At 34.3% G+C, this 19,743-nt stretch overlaps 1 protein-coding gene across 4 annotated transcripts in view; it reads left to right on the top strand.

Annotated features, from left to right (window-relative positions):
* The window catches only part of ANKHD1 (ankyrin repeat and KH domain containing 1), a 131,451-nt gene that overhangs the window by 54,153 nt on the left and 57,555 nt on the right, over positions 1-19,743 (top strand). For 2 of the 4 annotated variants that reach the window (XM_019424381.2, XM_019424382.2), the window contains exons 8-10: positions 1,860-2,097; positions 2,559-2,750; positions 9,063-9,172. In XM_019424381.2, the coding sequence (XP_019279926.2) occupies positions 1,860-2,097; positions 2,559-2,750; positions 9,063-9,172 (540 nt within the window). Of the gene's footprint in view, positions 1-1,859; positions 2,098-2,558; positions 2,751-9,062; positions 9,173-19,387; positions 19,627-19,743 lie in introns of those variants that run through there. The other 2 variants (XM_019424380.2, XM_019424384.2) reach the window with 2 other exon arrangements.

The raw sequence follows: 19,743 nt of genomic DNA, 5'->3' as shown, positions 1-19,743 counted from the left end.
AATTTTTCTCTTAATATATGTACTCAAGATATGGCAGCAGAGTAGCAGAGTCAATGAAGAAATTGAAGTAAATTCACATAAAACTATTAGGCGCTAGAGGAGCTATGCACAACAGTAGTTCCCTGATCTGTGAATACTCATAAATTCTTTTTTCTTTTAAATTAGAAATGTATTTCAAATGCCAAATAACTTAATGCAGTAATTTGGTTAAAATACATTTTATTTTAGGGGCACCTGGTTGGCCTAGTCAGTTAAGTGTCTGACTCTTGATCTCAGCTCAGATTCTGATATCAAAGTAGTGAATTTGATCCCAGCATTGGTTGGGCTCTGTGCAGGACATGGAGCCTACCTTAAAAATATATATATATAGTGGGTGATGGGCACTGAGGAGGGCACCTGTTGGGATGAGCACTGGGTGTTGTATGGAAACCAATTTGACAATAAATTTCATATTAAAAAAATATGTGTGTGTGTGTGTGTGTGTGCGCACGTGTATGATTTTACATATATTTGAAGGGTTAGTGTTTAATAGTAAAGATAGAATTTTAGTTTTATTTTTGTTTTAGTAGAACTGAAATTTTAATGCCAAGTTATTTGTTTTTGACATCGTGTCAACAGTGGTTAAAGCTGGGCTAGTCATTTAGTTGAATATAATGAAATTTTTGTTGGATACTGAAATCTAACATTTAATAAGGTTTCTTTATTTTTTATTTTTTATTATTTTACAAATTTTTTTAAATGTTTATTTACTTTTGAGACAATGAGAGAGCCAGAGTGCAAGCAGTGGAGGGGCAGACAGAGGGAGACACAGAATCCGAAGTAGGCTCCAGGCTCTGAGCTGTCAGCCCAGAGCCTGACATGGGGCTCGAACTCCCAAACCGTGTGATCATGACCTGAGCCGAAGTCGGATGCTTAACTGACTGAGCCACTCAGGCACACCTAATTAAGGTTTCTTTAATTAATTCTTTAATAAAAGAATTGCCTAACCTTATAAAACCTTGTTTTTATACTCAGTCTTTGCCTTTCATTAGCAATATTTTGGTCATTTTTGAAATACAGAACAACACAGCATTTGACTTTATATGGCACAATAAGAATTAAGGCCTACATAAAATTTTGAAGTAAAGAATTTGAAACTAAAGAAGGATATTTATGGTGATAGAGGGGTAGAATGAATACCCTCCATGAGAGTGACTTATTAATTGCGGTACTGTCTGTGCAGATGGACCCATGGTAATATTACTTACAAGTGAATTGATACTGATTTTTTTATCTTTGTAAAATTCTTTGCCTCATTGTAACAAGCTAGTGCTGAGGCAAATTATAGGTTACTATCAGACCACAGGCGTTTTCCTTGGTGACATAATCCCTAGTGGTAATGACTTCATAGAATTTATTGTTATTTTTTTGCCAAGTCTTTGTTTTTTAAACAGATCTAACAAAGTTTCTATGCTTCAACATGACACCTAGGTTTGAGGGTATAGGTATATTTTACCTGGCAGTTGTATAAACAATAATTGTTTGAGGTAGTATTACTCTTGACTATGGATTTAACAGTTTTTTGAACTTCAATGAATGTGGAAATTTGAAATTACTTAGAATTGTAAATATATGTCACAAGTCTGATTCTTTTCAATATTTGGGCTTGCTCAAAAGTAAGGTGAAGTAATTTTAATGGATTTTTTGATAAAGTCAGCTCACTTCTCAGCTGGGAATAATAGTATATATGTATCTAAGGTGCATCTCCTTTTCTTCCTTTCTGACTTTTCTCAATCTCTTCTGTTCTTCCAATTTTAAAATCTCAAAATAACAAACAAACAAAAAACGTTTCTTCTTGTTTTACTTCTGAAAATCTGCAGGATGGACATGTTGAGGTAGCACGTTTGCTTTTGGATAGTGGTGCTCAAGTGAACATGCCTGCAGATTCATTCGAGTCTCCGTTGACGCTAGCTGCCTGTGGAGGACACGTTGAGTTGGCAGCTCTACTTATTGAAAGGGGAGCAAATCTTGAAGAGGTTAATGATGAAGGATACACTCCCTTGATGGAAGCTGCTCGGGAAGGACACGAAGAGATGGTGGCACTACTCTTAGCACAAGGTAAAGTAGTTTTATTTCTTTAATTAAAGGATCTATTTCCTTTGGATGTTTTGTGTCATCAGTCAAGTTTACTACTATTAACATATTTTTTTGCATTGATGATAAAGTAAATTTTCCATGCCCTGAAAGGAATCCCAGAAGCTGGGAGAGATCATTAATGCTGTTTAGAGCAATATCTTTAAAAAAATTTTTTTTTAACGTTTTATTTATTTTTGAGACAGGGAGAGACAGAGCATGAACAGGGGAGGGTCAGAGAGAGGGAGACACAGAATCAGAAACAGGCTCCAGGCTCCGAGCTGTCAGCACAGAGCCCGACGCGGGGCTCAAACTCACGGACCTCGAGATCATGACCTGAGCCGAAGTCGGCCGCTTAACGACTGAGCCACCCAGGCGCCCCTAGAGCAATATCTTTATTATAAGTCTTTTGCTGCTAGTTTTACAAACTTTTATGCTTTTCTCAGGAGCAAATATAAATGCCCAGACGGAAGAAACCCAAGAAACTGCTCTGACTTTGGCTTGCTGTGGAGGATTTTCTGAAGTTGCAGACTTCTTGATTAAGGCCGGGGCTGATATAGAACTTGGCTGCTCCACACCTCTGATGGAAGCTTCACAGGAGGGACACCTCGAGTTGGTTAAATATTTACTGGCTGCCGGTATGTGGCTTTAAAAGTGCCTTTTAAAAAAAGGCTTTTTATATAGCTTTTGTAACTTTATCAATGAAACTTACTGTTTTATATCTACAAAAGGTGAAAGCCAGCTCCACAATTGAATTGCTCTTCTTGGGCTCCTAAACCTCTGAAATGTCATTTTTATTATTATTATTATTTTTAAAGTTTGTTTATCTTGAGAAAGCGAGAGAGAGAGAGAGAGAGAAAGCGAGCACAAATGGGAGGAGGGGCAGAGAGAGGAGAGAAGGAATCCCAAGGAAGATTTGCACTGTCAGCACAGAGCCCGACACCGGGCTCATTCTCAAGAACTGAGAGATCATGACCTGAGCCGAAACCAGTAGTCAGACGCATAACTGACTGAGCCACCTAGGTGCCTTGAAAAAAGGCATTTTTAATGTTTATTTATTTATTATTATTTTTTTTAAATGTTTATTTATTTTTGAGACAGAGAGAGACAGAGCATGAATGGGGAGGGGCAGAGAGAGAGGGAGATACAGAATTGGAAGCAGGCTCCAGGCTCTGAGCCATCAGCCCAGAGCCTGACACGGGGCTCAAACTCGCAGACCGTGAGATTGTGACCTGAGCTGAAGTCGGAAGCTTAACCGACTGAGCCACCCAGGTGCCCCAATGTTTATTTATTTTTGAGAGGGGGAAGGGAGGAGCAGAGAGAGGGAGACAAAGAATCTGAAGCAAGCTCCAGGCTCTGAGCTGTCAGTGTAGAGCCTAACATAGAGCTTGACCTCAGGAATTGCAAGATCATGACCTGAGCTGAAGTCAGATGCTTAACCGACTAAGCCACCCAGGTGCCCCCAAAATGTCATTTTAAAAACGTTTTCTTAATGTTATTAATGTTTATTTAGTGACCATAGGCTTCCATTGAATGGTTTGAGGCTTCTTTCTGCAAGGGAGAAGTTAGTTTCTCTGAGTCTCTGTTGGTAAGAGGAGGTGGAGATGACATTATAAGAGGTTATAATTTGATACTTTTTTAAAAATATGTTTATTTTTGAAAGACACGGAGAGTGTGTGCACATGCGCCCAAGTAAGGGTGAGGCAGAGAGGAGGACAGAGGATCCGAAGCAGGCTCTGTGCTGATAGCAGAGAGCATGATGCTGGGCTCAAACTCATGAACCCTGAGATCATGACCTGAGCTAAAGTCAGATGTTTAAGTGACTGACTATAATTTGCTACTTAAAAAAAATTTTTTTTAAATGTTTTTATTTATTTTTGAGAGACAGAGAGGCAGAGCATGAGCGGGGGAGGGGCAGAGAGAGAGGGAGATAGAGAATCTGAAGCAGGCTCCAGGCTGTCAGCACAGAGCCCAAACTCACAGACCTCGAGATCATGACCTGAGCTGAAGTCGGGAACTGACTGAGCTACCTAGGCACCCCTATAATTTGATACTTTTAAGCCTATTGATTTCTTGACATTTCTAAGTCTTCTTAAAAGAAAAAAAAGAACTAGTGGGAATTTAATTTTTGGCAGAAGTACTTAGTTTTAAAATAATTTGTGGTTAGGGGTGCCTGGGTGGCTCGGTCGGTTGAGCATCTGACTTTGGCTCAGGTCATAATCTCGGGGTCCATGGGTTCGAGCTCCGCCTTGGGCTCTGTGCTGACAACGTGAAGCCTGGAGCCTCCTTCAAGTTCTGTGTCTGCCTCTTTCTCTCTCTCTCTCTCTCTCTCTCTCTCTCAAAAATGAATAAACTTTAAATAAATTTTTTTAATAAAAAATAAATAAAAATTTGTGCTTTATACATTGTTGAGCATTAGTAAGAGATAAGTAGTTTTGAACAAAATATTTGTAGTTTATAGAGCAAAATAAGAATATACCAGAAAAAAAATTGATACAGATAGATATATACCTTTATATATTCTTTAGAAAATTTTTCTTTTTTATCCATGTCTGATATATTCTTTAAAACTTGATATATTAAAGAATATTAAAGATATTAATATGTAAAGGAAAATAAAATATATAGCAAAATTTTATTCATCCCTATTACTTTATTCATCCTTTCACTGTTAACATTAATTTCATTATAGCTCAGCTGCAATTTTTTTTGAATTATTACTGAAATAATTTCTTAGCGTTGTTAATGGGTCAGATGATTGTTTAGATTTGGACCAAAAGTACAAACCAATCATACCTAAAAGCTGAACTCTTCTTGCACTCAAATGTTATTAATCAGTGAAGTTATTGTATGCATTAATCAGTCATTATACCTCCATCATTTTCAGTAACTGTCTGTGTCCCCTGCAGGAGTTCTTACCAGTGGTTACCTTTCTATAGTCTTCCCATGTCCCTCTAAGTAAAGTCTTGCTGTTTTGAGAGGCTTTTAAAAGAAGGCATAAATGTTTAGTAAGAAGTTATTGAACACCAGACATTCTGCTCAGTTCTCATGGGATCGCTATTAATTACCATTGGTCCTGGTATAGTAAGAAATATTAAACACATTCTTATGGATATGGAAACAGTGCACAATCATGTTACCCTAAGGTAACTAACCTAATAAGTGACAGACAATATTTAAACTTAGAACTCCTGACATTGTTTTTTCTATTGTACCACCATGGAGTCTCATATTTAGCTACTTATGGTAATTTGAAGTATGTAGTTTCCAGAACTATCTCAGGGTTTGAGAATCAATTTTTTATATGATCACTATTTAAAAAAATTATTTTTCCAGATTAGAGTGTGCTTAACTTACATGAAGTTCTTTTTAGAGCGTAGCACTAAAAAAACACCCAACAGATATTTTAATACATTGCCTATACCATTTTAAAAAATTCAAGAACCTTTTTTTTTTTTTAAGAACTTTTTTGTTATGGCATTTTTTCAAACACAGAAAATAGTATAATGAACCCTTAGAACCTATCACCCAGCTTTACCAATTTTTAATTTATGGCCCGTCTCATTTCATCTATACTTTCTCCATATCCCCCATTTATTTTTATAAAATTGTTTTTTATTGAGCTATAACTGATATATAACATTAGTTTCAGGTATACAACCGAATGAGTTGATATTTGTATATATTGTGAAACGATTACCACACTAAGTCTAGTTAACATCTGTCACCATATATACTTACAGAAACATTTTTATTTTCATTTTTATTTTAAGTTTATTTATTTTAAGAGAGAGACAGAATATGTACACAAGCAGCAGAGGGCCAGAGAGAAAGGGAGAGAAAGAATCCTAAGTATCCTCTATGCTGTCAATGCAGACTCTGACACCAGCTTGGCTCCCTCCCAGGATGGTGAGATCATGACCAGAGCTTAACCGACTGAGCTCCACCCAGGCACCCCCTACCTAAAATTTTTAAATAATAATTCCTTAGTATCATTAAATGTCTAAGCAGTTTCACATTTTTCTTACAAATGTGAGTGTGTATGTTTAATGGCTTTTTTGAATTAAGATTCAAGTAAGATTTATACAACTGTTGATCAGTATGTCTCTTAAGTCTCTTTTGTCTATGGGCTCCCCTTCCAGACTTCTCTTCCATCTTTCTATTTCCTTGCAAGTTTTGATTGAAGAAATGGAATGTTAATCCTTTAGGCTTCCCACAGTATGGGTTTTGCTAATTGTATCTCCATGATTTTATTTTACTTGTTTTTCTGTCTCTTGGGTTTCCTTCAAAGTAGTAGTTAGATCTAGAAAAAATTTGGGTATGACATGTTTGTTTGTTTTACTAGACTACTTCATAGGTAGTATTTGTATACTTTGTTCAGACGGTAGTAAATGTGTGATTATCTCTTTTTGTGATATTGTTAGCCATAAATGATCACTGCTTATATCCATTAATTCGTTAGGAGTTACAAAGTGGTGATGTTCTCACTTCTTTCATTCCTTACTTGTTTAATAGCTGGAATATGTCCATAAAGAGAAACTTCCCTTCATCACCTATATGGTTACCCTTAGGTATAAATCATATGAAAACAGCAGTTTAATCTTTTCCCCTTTTATTTACCAGTTTCCAAAATAATGAGGTGATCCCCTAGCATCCTTCCGTGGTGACCAATGAAGTGGTTTTTTGTTTTTTATTTGAACATCATTTGAACTTTCGAGTTTAAACATATATGATGGATTGTACTGCATCACAGTCCTTATTCTTTTAGAAGCAAAAACTGTGGAAAGGTGAGACCATTTGATAAATTTTGGTCAGTAAGGTTAGGTCCTAAATCCTTTTGATGTGACCTCGCTATATAGTCTCTGATAGTTTCCTTGCTTTCTGCTATGGCGAGGTATTTCAGACACATCTCAGTACAGATTCTGCCCTAGTCTTGGTACCACTCATTTTTCTAAGAAGCCCTAATTCCATTTTGTAGGAAATAGTATGTAGCAGAGACCACACTGTAAGCTAGAGACTGTTTCTGTTTGGTCTGTCATTGTCTCTAGGACTTTTTGGTTTGTCAGAGTTAGGAAATATTTATTTTTCTTACGGATAAATTGAACTCTTAAACAGTTCATGTCAGTGCTTGCAGTTCAGAACCATAGAGTTTTTACTTAACCTCAACAATCTTCGATCTTTGGTTTCTTTCAACCGTGCCAAAATTTCACTCCTCACCAAAGGATTGCTCATTTGATTTTACCATAATATCCACAGAACTATTTCAGAGTACAAACCAACACTACCACCAACATGATTTCTGAAAACTGATATTTTTTGGTTTTTCAGCTCTTCTCTCCTCTCCCCTCCACTTGGAGTGTATCTTACTGGGGACATATAGGGGAATTACTGTGTTTTAAAATAATTTGCTTAGCACTGGGTGTTGTATGGAAACCAATTTGACAGTAAATTTCATATATTAAAAAAGAAAAAAAAAAAAAGAAAATATCACAAGGGAAATTAGAAGATATTCCAAGATGTAAAAATGGAAATATTGATATCTATGTACTACTAATAAAGCTGTAGAGGAAAAGTTATAGATTTAAATGCTTATATTGTTGAAAAAAACAAGGATTTAAGTCAGTGATCTAAACTTCTACCTTAGAAGCTACTAATAGGAGTAATTTAAACACAAAGTATATATGGCTCAATAATATAAAGAGAAACCAACCAACAAAGATGGGCAAGATACTTGAGTTTTAAAATCTATTCAGTTCAAAATACTTTTTAATGTTCTTTTGATTTTTTTTTTTGACCCCTGGACTATTTAAAAGTGTATTATTAAGCTGCAGGAGTGGTGCATAGGGTAAATTTATCTTTCAGTTTTGACTAGGATAGCACTATGCTTATCTCTGGGGGTATTTGGGAGTCTGGTACTGGCTTGTGGCTTAAGATAAGGCTGAGATGGGCTCCAAATAATCCGTAATATGCTGTTTAAACTTTGAAATGCCCCTGGTGACACCCTTGGCAAGTTTGTTTACTTTATTTAAAGATGTGTCGATTGATGTCTTACAAGTTATTTTATTGGTTTGCTGATTAGCTTGGCTACTTGACCAGTAAGTAGATTTGCCAGATAAAATACAGGATATCCATAAGTTATTTGGCACCACCTTATATTTTTAAAAAGTCATTGTTTTTCTGGAAGTGGAATTTTACATGGATCTTATATTTTGTTTGCTAATCTGAGCAACCCTATCAGTAGGGCATCAAAGACTCTACTTGAAATATTTGCCTAAATTCTCTTGAAACAAAAATTCCTCACACATATCTTAAATGTTGGTAATCTAGATTCAAAGTGCTCGCTTTGAGACCAGTGACACCAGGGAAGTAATAATGAAAGTTCCTTGAATCTCAGGACTTGCCTGTATTTTCTTGAATTATATGTACTTTACATTTATTAAAGCTTTATATAAATATAAAAAAAAATAAAAAATAAAAAATAAAAATAAAAAAATAAAATAATTTGCTTTATGTGCTTCAGCAACACATAAACTAATATTAAAATAATTTGATTTAGTCCCTTTCTGTATGCTTAAAGGCATTTTTACAAAGCAGATTGAAAAGAAAATTAAGGTGCGCCTGGGTGGCTCAGTTAAGCTTCTGAATTTGGCTCAGGTCATGATCTCACAGCTTGTGAGTTTGAGACCTGCATGGGGCTCTGTGCTGACAGCTCTGAGCCTGGAGCCTGTTTCAGATTCTGCCCCTCCCCTGCACTCTCACGCTTGTTCTCTCTCTTTCTCTCAAAAATAAACATTAAAAAATACGTTAAAAAAAAAGAAAATTAGGATACTTAAAATACTTTCTAATATTTTCATATTTTGAATTCATCAATTTCACGAAATTATAAAACTTAACCATTTAATATAATTTTACAGTTTATGAAGTAAACGTTTGGTTTTTTTGCTTGCTAGGTGCTAATGTTCATGCTACAACAGCAACAGGAGACACAGCCTTAACCTATGCTTGTGAAAATGGACATACGGATGTTGCAGATGTTTTACTTCAAGCAGGCGCTGACTTAGTAAGATATAATTTTTAAATTTCTTTTGTGACTGTTGATGCTACATCTATTTTTAACATTTAGAAAACACGAGTAAAAGAAATCAATACTTTGCATACTTTGTAGAAAATAACTTTTAAAAAAGTTTTGCTATTTGTTGCATTTATTAAATATATTTGAAAGTACTTAGTTTTTTAATAGGTAATTTTGTTTCCTGGGTAAAACTATTAGTTGGTTTCTTCCACTTACTCCAATCTCATTTGTCATTCCCGAACTTTTTAAACGGCTCTTTATTAGACATATCACAAATTCAGCGATATGTTTACAGAATAGAATAACCTATCAAATCACTTTGAGTGATTTCTTTTGTTTCTTTAATTAGTTTGAAATATAAAAACAAAGCTCCTATCCTCTTCCTAACAACATTAGTATAGTATTCTATTCTTTTCTGTTCTTTTAGTATTTTCTATTTTGGTTTTTCAAAATTTCAAATTAGATGGCAACTTCATTTGTGCAATAATTGTTGCAAATGTGGAACATTATACATAATTTTTCACTTTAAAGATGACTGCTTCTTCCTGAAATGTGTGCTTTGACTAATTTTCATTTTGTGAGGGTACTTTAAACTGCTTTCTAGAGTTTCTCCCTGAATTACCTTTTTTTTTTTTTTTAAGTTTATTTATTTTGAGAGCGAGTGTGCACATGCGTCTGCGTCAATTGGGGAGAGGCAGAGAGAGGGAGAGAGAATTCCGAATAGGCTCTGTGCTATTTGCGCAGAGCTTGACTGTGGGCCTTGATCTCCTGAATCCAATCATGGGATCATGGCGTGAGCTGAAATCAAGAGTCAGATGCTTAACCAACTGTGCCACCCAGACACCCTGAATTTCTTTATATATTTCTTAAAAATCTATGTGTGATATGCACAGCTATGAGTGTTTTAGAGAATTTATATATTAAAGTTATTTTGGAAAAACTATGCAAATATTGCCTTTTAAACCATTTCTAATAATAGACATTCCCACATAGATGCCTGAGAACATTGTTGGAAAATAATTATGGGTTAACATAAATGCATAGTATGATTGTCCTATTTATTTCATTTCTACTAATACTAAATATTATACTGATAACACTAGTATTCATTCTCAGTAATCAGGATCTGCCCCATCTGTTAGAATTTCTGAGAGGTGTACCTTTTTTGCTTGAAAATTATGCAGAATGATATGTTAAGTAGATCTTAATATTCTGCCCTCTTTCTATATCTTTTTCCTTTTTTACACTTGCTTTGGGTCATCCATAAAAATTAGAAATTGAAGCATTTCATCATTTGAAATAAAGAAATAGGATACAGTATAAAAGCTATATGCCAAGTTTAATACTTTTATCCTCTGAATTCTCTCTTCCTTCCATTTTTCTATAGCAGTCATTTTCTTAATCTGTTTATTGAGAATTATTATGGAAATGTTAAATAGTAAAAAGAGGTACTGTCAAATAGAATCTAATATATAGCAAAATTTACAGGATTTTAACTGGGTTAAAATCTGGTATGAAATATTTTTAAATGTTTTACTTTTATAATCTTCTGTAATTACATAAATAGGGTGTGATTAGAATTCCTCAGGACAATTACATTAAGTGAGCAGATAGAAAGATTTGAATTTATCATACCTGTACATTCAAACTGTAAGATTAAGAAGTGGCTCAGATAAACATATATATATATCTTAATTAAGTAGAAAGGTAATACTGTTATTCTAATATACCTTTATTTTTCTATTTTGCAATCTGTCTTTGCATTTATATTTATGTGTAATTATAACCATAGTGTAATATAGTTCTCTATTTTTTTCCACTGTGCATTCTATCATAATCTTTTCCATATTGCTACATAGTCTCTATAACTCTTCTGTTAAGTTAATGACCCATAATATTCACTTATTAAATTGAACTTTTGACTTGCTTTTCATTTTTCACTATTATAAATACTGTTAAGATTTAATACCTACATGTGCATAACTTTCTTTTCTTTTGAATAATTTCATATATTGATTTTAACTTTAAAAATATATTGCCCATTCCATGCTTTTGCTGTCTGTGGAAAGGCATTTTAATGTTAATACCAGTTCTTTTCTTGGTTAATAAGAAGCAGTACTTGTTCTTTATATAAAATGCGGCAAGTATGGGAAAGTATAGTAAATTTGCTAATTAAAACCTATAAGCAAATTGTGATTTCAGGCCTTACTATATAAGCCAGAGTGGGGGAAACAGGACATAATCAAAAAGAAGAAGTGAGTGAAGCAGGCAGATCAGTGCGAATCCTGAGGGAAAATGACTGATAATTTTTACTAGCTGAACCTTGCAAGGCAGTAGTTTCTCTCTTGTCCTCCCTTCTTTGCTGCCACCTCCTAGCATGTGTTTTGGACTGTACTGATTTCCTCCATTGGCTTGCAGACGGAAGACTTTGCACTCCCCTTCTATTCCTGGCATCCCATAATTGTGTTCCTGATACCTAGATTTGCTAGTTGTTTAAGTTAAATGAATATTTTGGTGTGTGGGGGCTGGCTGAGAACCTTCATTTGGGGGCAACTATTTTTACCTTCAGTTTTAAATAAAGATATACAAGTCAACCTTTGGAACACAATTTGAACAAACCCCTATGCTTTGTTAGATTTTGGAGCCTAACTTTTGCCACAGTTTAAGGTTTTGATATTATAGTTTTTAAAGAAGAGCTTAAAAGCTACTGTTTCCCGTTCATTAAAATATCTTGTACCAGAATCAGTTAGCATATTAATTTTGGTTTTATAAAAATTTAATGCAACAATTTGGTTTCCTTATATTGTAGCCTGAGATGAAACTGAAAAGTTTTAGGGCTTTTTATTCTAAATGTATAGTAGACATAATTGAGGGCTTAATGTTAAAGGAAATCTAGAAATTTTCTTATTTACTGCTTTAAAAACATTCTCAGCCAGAGCTGATGGCATACTTGAGCATTTTCAGGTAGATCCTCCAAAATATGTGCATGTTCTAATTTGAAACTTAGTTATTTGAAACATCACTTTTCCTAGTTTAAAAAAATATTTTAAATTAAAAATATTTATGGGTCTTTCTGGTAAAAAGGACATTTAATATTTCATCATATTCATCCATATCAATTTGTGGATTGGTATGTAGCTTGTCTAGCTTTTTCATAATTGAATACGTTTGAATAATCTATTTAAAACTTAGACTTTTTATTATCCTTACATAGGCCACTTAAAATGTTCTTTTTGAAAATCAAAAATTAAATTAAAAATCATCCATTGATTTCAGAATTTTTTGAAAATTCTTCCTGTTTAACAAGGAGAATCATTTTAACTACCCTAGAAGTAGAGAGATCTCTGAGCAGATCATCTAATCCACATCTTCCAGGTGTTTGGGTTTCTTATTACCACAGTAATGGGAATAATTGTATATTGAAATATACAATGTTTTCTTTTTCTGCATACCATCTTTGTTTATTGGGCCCATGTTTGTGTTTAGTATTTGATGTGATTACAGGTATATGATGTAAACCCATTGTAAGAAAGTTTATATTAAAACACATTAGCATTACTTAAAATTTAAAAGAAATATTTTTTTAAAAACTGCCCTTGGAAACTACTTAATCTTGTTTCTCTGAAAAGAAATTTTTATATTATTCATGTCCTGGCACATTTATTACCTAACTCTTTGATCAGAAGTTACTAATAACACCATTTAATAACTGAAATTGACTAACTCCTCTAGTCTTTTTGACACTGCTCTGGTATCCTACATTATTACTCTAGGCCATTCTCCCCGACTACTGGTCGTTAGACCAGAAGGCAGAGTTTTAGTATTTCATACTTGTTCTCATCTCTGTAGCTATCCAGCTTCAGCTAAAGCACTTATGGCTTTATTTGTTTTACCACAGTCTTCCCATTACTATTACTTTTCATGTTTAAGGTGGAAAATTTGCACCGTTAACTATGCAATAGTATAATTTGATTATAAAACTCTGCTTCTTTTTTTTCCTCTTGGCTTGCTTTTAATTTTGACTTTGTGTTAGCTAATATGTCAGAGGTGTTTTGATTTGGTGTTTATGTTTTTCAAACCGTTTGTGAAGATGATAGAATCTTTTTCTTTTCATCATGACATGTTCATTTCAGTATTAAAACTTGGACACATTTGTAAGATATAAGTTGTAATTGTCATCTGTAGAATTTCCTTCACGTGTATTTGCCACCAAGGCCAACTTTGGAAGGGGAAAAAGAGTGATATATAAATCAGGTAAATAAGTATTTCTTTCTTGTCTCCAGCTCCTTGGCCTTTCATTTCTAGAAGAGTTATATCGTAGTATAACTGATCAGTAAGTTCTGAACTCAAGGAGTACTTCCTATAATAAACAACTAATACAGGTAATAGGAACTGTAAGTACATTCTAGTTATGTTCATATAAAGAGATTTAGTGACCCAACTTAGCATTTTATAGGCCAGCATTGCTATTCAAAAGTAGAACTTATTCTAGGAAGAAGTACCTATGGAAGGCATCCTATAATCCTGTATCTGACTGGAGGTCTAATGAGTAACAAAGTCTACTCTTAGTTGTTTAAAAAGAACTATGCTATGGAACATTAGAGAGTGCATGTAAGTTTTCATTATAGCCATCAAGTCACTGATACAATAAGCAAACACTTGCCTCAATCTTCTCGTTTGTAAAATGAAATTTAGTATTATTTTCTGGACTCTTGTACCAAGTCATGTAAATATTCTTTCTTTGGCTCTGCTGGGTGTCCTTGGGCAAATCACTTGAATTCTCTAGGTTTCTTTGTTTCTCTTCCTCTTCCTCCTCCTCCTCCTCCTATTCTTCCTTTTCCTTTTTTTATGAGGGGTGTAGACCAGATGATCTTTAACAACCTGGCTTAAGAAATCTAATTTTCTGGGGCGCCTGGGTGGGTCAGTTGGGTAAGCAGCTGACTTGGGCTCAGGTCGTGATCTCACAGTTGTAAGTTTGAGCCCTGCATTGGGCCCTCTGCTGTTAGCACAGAGCCTGCTTCAGATCCTCTGTCTCCCTCTCTCTCTTCCCTTTCCCTGCACTCACTCTCCCTCAAAAATAAATAAACATTAATTTTGTGATTTCTGAAGAGCAAGTGAACTACCTATTTGGAGGAATTAGATGGACTAGATGATCTTCAGTGGTTTGTTACTCCAAGAATGTATAAAGTGCTATGAAATCCTTAAAGAAAATGAATTTTTTTAAGTTTATTTATTTTGAGAGTAAAAGAGAGAGGGCGCATGTGCATGTGCATGTAAGCCAGGGAGGAGCAGAGAGAGAGAGAGGGAGAGAATTCTCTACAGTCTCTGCATTATCAGTGCGGAGCCTGATGTGGGGCTCGAACCCACAAACTGTGAGGTCATGACCTAAGCCAAAATTGAAGCTTAACCAACTGAGCCACCCAGATGCCCCAAAGAAAATGAATTTTCAAGATTATAAACCATCACTGGTAATGGTGATAAGTGTTATATAAATTATTCTCTCTCTTAAAATATTTATATATATTAGATGTATCTTGAATTACCTTCAACATTATATTTGTTGTTAATTTTAATTAATAGCAGATTTAACTTGTCATAACATATTGTATAGATTATCTTACTAGATAAAAGTTATTAATCCCTAAAATACACAATTAACTTAGACTATGCCAATAAAGCAAAATCTGGCATTATAATGATAAATCATTATTTCTTTGACCCTAAGTCTTTTATCAATATTTTATCCTAAAAACTGTTAAAGAAATAGGAAGAGTTTCCTTGACGTGGATTTTTGTTTTAAGTAAGCTATTTGCTCAAGAATAGAAGTCTTTCCAGTTATCTTTGGAATTATTCAATTATAAATACTTTCTTTTTTTCTTACAGTTGACATTTATTTCAAATAGCAAGATAAACTTGTGTTACATCTTCTCATCTTATATACCTTAAAACTTTTCAAAATGTCCTCTGCATAGGATTCTTTTTTACAGCTTTGGCTTTCAAGTATACGTAGACATTGTTCAATGAGAGACAAAGGATTTAGAATGCCATTTTACTTTAAGATATTTGCCACCTTGAAGATAAGGGATGGAAGGAAAGGATACCAAGGACATGAGATAGAACATGGTTTTTTTGTTATGCTCACAATGAATCTGTTTTAGAAGAAATAAATAAATAGAACCAACCTAAAGAAGTGTGGTAGGTACACAGCCTTGCTAATTATGATATCTCTGCTGTACTGAGGAGGAGTTGTTCCTGTGCCAATCAGTTATTTTCCTCATTATTGTGGCTAAATTATTGTATAACTGAAGTTTATAATTGATTGAAAAATTTGATTCTTAGTTTTAAATAGGTGATTTCTTTATAGAGTTCAAAATTCACAAAATATAAAAGTGTCCCATAGGCACTTAGTTTCCATTGACAATCAATACTGTTCATTTCCTGTATCCTTCCAGAGATATTTTATGTGTGTATGATGAAAAGTCACATATGTTGATGGAAATAGTCATCACTGTTCAATGCTTTGTATAATTCCTTATTGAGATAGAATTTTGTTTTTTTTTATAAATTAAAAAAAATTTTTTTTAATGTTTATTTTTGAGAGAGAGAGAAGACAGAGCATGAGTAGGGGAGAGGCAGAGAGAGAGAAAGACACAGAATCAGAAGCAGACTACAGGCTCTGAACTTTCAGGACAGAGCCTGATGCGGGACTTGAAGTCATGAACTGTGAGATCGTGACCTGAGCCAAAGTTCGATGCTTAACCGACTGAGCCACCTATGCACCCTTGTTTTTTATTACATTGATTTTCTCTGTAGTTTTGACCATAGCTTTTAAGGGTTTTTAATATATTAATAAAAATTGAAGCCCTTTTGCACTGATGAGGAAATTCGGCACTTTGAATATGTCATAATGGTCTATCACTAATTTTCATCCCTAACCATGAAGTAGGCTGTCTGACTCTTTTTGCTTTCCTTGGATTGTATTTTACCAGCCAAAGAATCTTTTTCGAGCATTTTTTTTAGAATAGTTGAAACTGAGTGTTTTGAACATAGATATGTTAACACTCTCCAGTTCTCAATCTCTTTGAAATGAGATTTGATATGGAGTTCGTCAAAAGAAAAAGTTTTGAAGGATTAATTTGTTACCTATATTAAATATGAATAGAAATGTGAACCAGTTCCTCTTTCATAATTTTTTTTTGTATTTAAGCAATATGTTGTGTGTCCTTCTAGACATTTCTATACCCTCCAAGCATATATAGAGTCCACGTATGTGAGCTATAGGTCTTTTTTTATATGAACAGATTTGTTATCACATAGACTGTTCTGTAACTTTTTTCTTAAAATATTTTTCTCTGGTGGTTCCTACAGATTTCTCATTCTTTTTCACAGATACCCAGTGTTCTATATAATTTATCGACCATGTATTTATTCATAAACTTCTGGGTTATTACAGTTTTTTAATTATTGTAAGTAGTGCTACACTAAATACTGTTAAACATATTTACGTATCTTTGCTGCTTTTGTGAATGTATATATAGGGATAAATCCCTAGAAATGAAATTACTGGTTATCAGAGGGTCCACATCTAAGATTTTGATAGCTGCTGCCAAATTGTTAAAAACTGCTGAACCAGTCTATATTTCTGTTAACAGTTGAAATCTTATTCTCCACATTCTTATAAACATGAATTCGAGTTCTTTGTTTCTTCCTTCCTTCTTTCCTTCCTTCCTTTCCTCCCTTTCTTCCCTTCCCCTTTCTTCCCTTCCCCTTTCTTTTCTTTTCTTCTTCCCTTTTCTTTTCTTTCTTTCTTTCTTTCTTTCTTTCTTGCTTGCTTGCTTGATGGTTTAATTTTCTAATCTCTGATCATAACCCCCATGTTTATTTTATCTAAAAAAATCTTTTTGTGTTCCAAGTAGCCCTATGAGCTGCTCATTAATTGCTCCCAAAGCTTTTGTGAACTGTTGAAGCCTGGTATAAAGCTACTTTCTGAAAAACTATTCAGACATCATTTACAAATGCAAATTTTGAAATAGTTTGTTAATTTCTTTAACAAAATGATTTTTTTTTTAAATCAAATATTCAGACAATATTGACTCCATTTTTCTTTTTTTTTTTTAAGTTTATGTATTTATTTTGAGAGAGAGAGAGAGAGAGAGAGAGAGATCGGGGCAGGTGCAGAGAGAGAGGGAGAGAGAATCCCATGCTATCAGCACGGAGCCTGACTTGGGGCTTGAACTCGTGAGCTGTGAAATCATGACCTGAGCTGAAATCAAGAGTCAGATGCTTAACTGACTGAGCCACCCAGGCACCACTTGACTCCATTCTAAAAGAGGAAAATAATGTATCTTCTACCATAGGATTTGCATGAGTTATTTTATTTTTGCATTGTCATAGTTTTATAACATTTATATTTACAATCCATTTTATGACCCAGTTTCTCATAGTTGTTTAACTTTAACTGTATGTTTAGAGGATTTAGTGTTTACCTTACTACTTTTTCATAGCATGTAGCTTCTTAATTCCTGAGTTCCTAATCTTGACTCACCTTTTGGCTAGCTGATACTGGTACTTTGATTTGAAATTACTCTCTTCCCCCTCAAAAAAGGAGTTTACAGGTACTTGCATTTTTAAGACTACTGTATGTTGTATTTATAAATGAATGTAGCCATATAGCAAATTATTGAATTGCTTCTTTTTTCTCCTCAAAATTTTAAGCCTCTATTCTCTCTTCTGGTACTGAATATTTCCAAAGCTTGCTAGAATATTCCCTATTATATGTAAGTAAACTTTCTTTTTCTGCCTGGATTATCATAAGAGTCTTTCATTATACTTTTAAACCTCTGTGACTTCATCAGAATATGTCTTGCTGTTTATTACTTTATAATAGTTTTTTCCTGGAAATTAGTGAGTGCTTTCTGTCTGAAGATTTTGGGTCATTCCCTCAGGTCTTCCCCTCTTCCCCCTCCTTCAGTTTTCTTCTGTTATATCCTTCTATGCTCCTTTTTCTATTCTGTTTTCTTCTGGGATATTTATTATTTGTATAATGGATCTTTCTTGTTCTTATTATCTTTGTGGCCAATTCATTTCTTTCTTCTTTTCTTTTGCGTTGTTTCTTTCTTAAGCCCATCCTCCGGGTCACTTTTTTTCTTGTGCTTCTATGTGGTTTTCATGGTTTCATTATTTCATTATTACTTTTAAATCTCTTGCTGCTGTATCATTTTGTTCAAGTTTTTTAAGAGTTCAGGTTCTCTTTATTTGGAAGTATAGGGAATATTTGGCTGAAATTTTATTGTTTGCATTTTTGTGAGAATTTCTCAATAGGTTCTCTGTTGGATACTTTGTACTTATTATTTATATTTGAGTGAGGCTTGCTATTTGTTGAAAATCATATGACAGTGGGGGAGGGAGAGAAAGTGAGCCTTAAGAGTCAGCTTCTTCAAGTCCTGTAGTTGTCTCAGCATACTTTCTCACCACATCTCTACCATAGGAGCACACATCCCCTTAGGTAAGCCTACCACCCAAGTAAGAGGCAGAGGTGACTTAAGAAGTAAAGCTTCCTTTAGGCCATGTTTCTTTTATTTGGAGACTTAGTTAACCCTGGTTGTTGACTGCAAGGCTTATTACACTTTCTTCTATTGTATCTCTGTCTTACCTTCAAGTACTTTCTCTCTGTCATGAGTCTAGATCGAGAGAAAATAGGTCTGTTCCATCTCTCAAGTCCTTTGGAGGTTCCTGTTTTAGTTGAAAAGTGTGAGCACCAAGTGCATTTATAATTGGAGAGAAAGCTATATAACTATTTAATCATCTTCTAGTATTTTCCTTACTTTTTCTCCCAACTTTTGATATTCCCAAATCATTTGATTTAATTATTCTCCTTGGTTAGGTACTAAGACACTGCTGTTGATTCTGTGGCTCTAGTTGTATTTGAGGACAAAGGCACGAGTTCAAGAAATTCAGCAGAATTATATCTGCATGTGTTAAAGTTTATATTAAAGTTATTTTGTAGAGAACCACATCATACCCTTAAAATAAAATCATAGTCGGCTTCTGAGATTATGGTCTCTATAGATGAGACTCCTTTTAGTTGAAGATCCTGAGTTTACAAAACCCAGCACCTGAAATACCAGTCACAAGGTCTTCATGGCCAAATGTGATTTTCATTTTTGGAATAAGATCCGTGAGTTCTTCTTTTTCCTTTCACAGGACAAGCAGGAGGACATGAAGACTATTTTGGAGGGCATAGATCCGGCCAAGCATCAGGTGAGGGAGGCCTTTGATGCTTGTAAGCTACTACATAAAGAATAGATGTTATAGGTAACCAGAACTCTGGATATCTGAATTCCAGCCAAGAAGTTCCAGGACCTTGCTGGGTGACAAAAGAAATCCTCTTCAATTGAAAAAGATTATGAAGTTCCAATAAAAAGAGTTTTATGTTACTAGTAGTTTGCTTCCTTAGTATTCTTTTTATGTGGTATTCCTAAGAAATCTTAGGTGAAAATAGATTTTCTTATTCAGATACTTCTTTTGCATTCTTCCTTACTGGGACATTTAACATACTC

Source organism: Panthera pardus, unplaced genomic scaffold (assembly GCF_024362965.1).
Source record: "Panthera pardus isolate Hobbes unplaced genomic scaffold, ASM2436296v1 HiC_scaffold_2, whole genome shotgun sequence".
In the NCBI taxonomy this organism is placed as follows: domain Eukaryota; kingdom Metazoa; phylum Chordata; class Mammalia; order Carnivora; family Felidae; genus Panthera; species Panthera pardus.
Note: the sequence above shows the minus strand (reverse complement) of the source record. Positions and strands in the feature narration are given on the sequence as shown.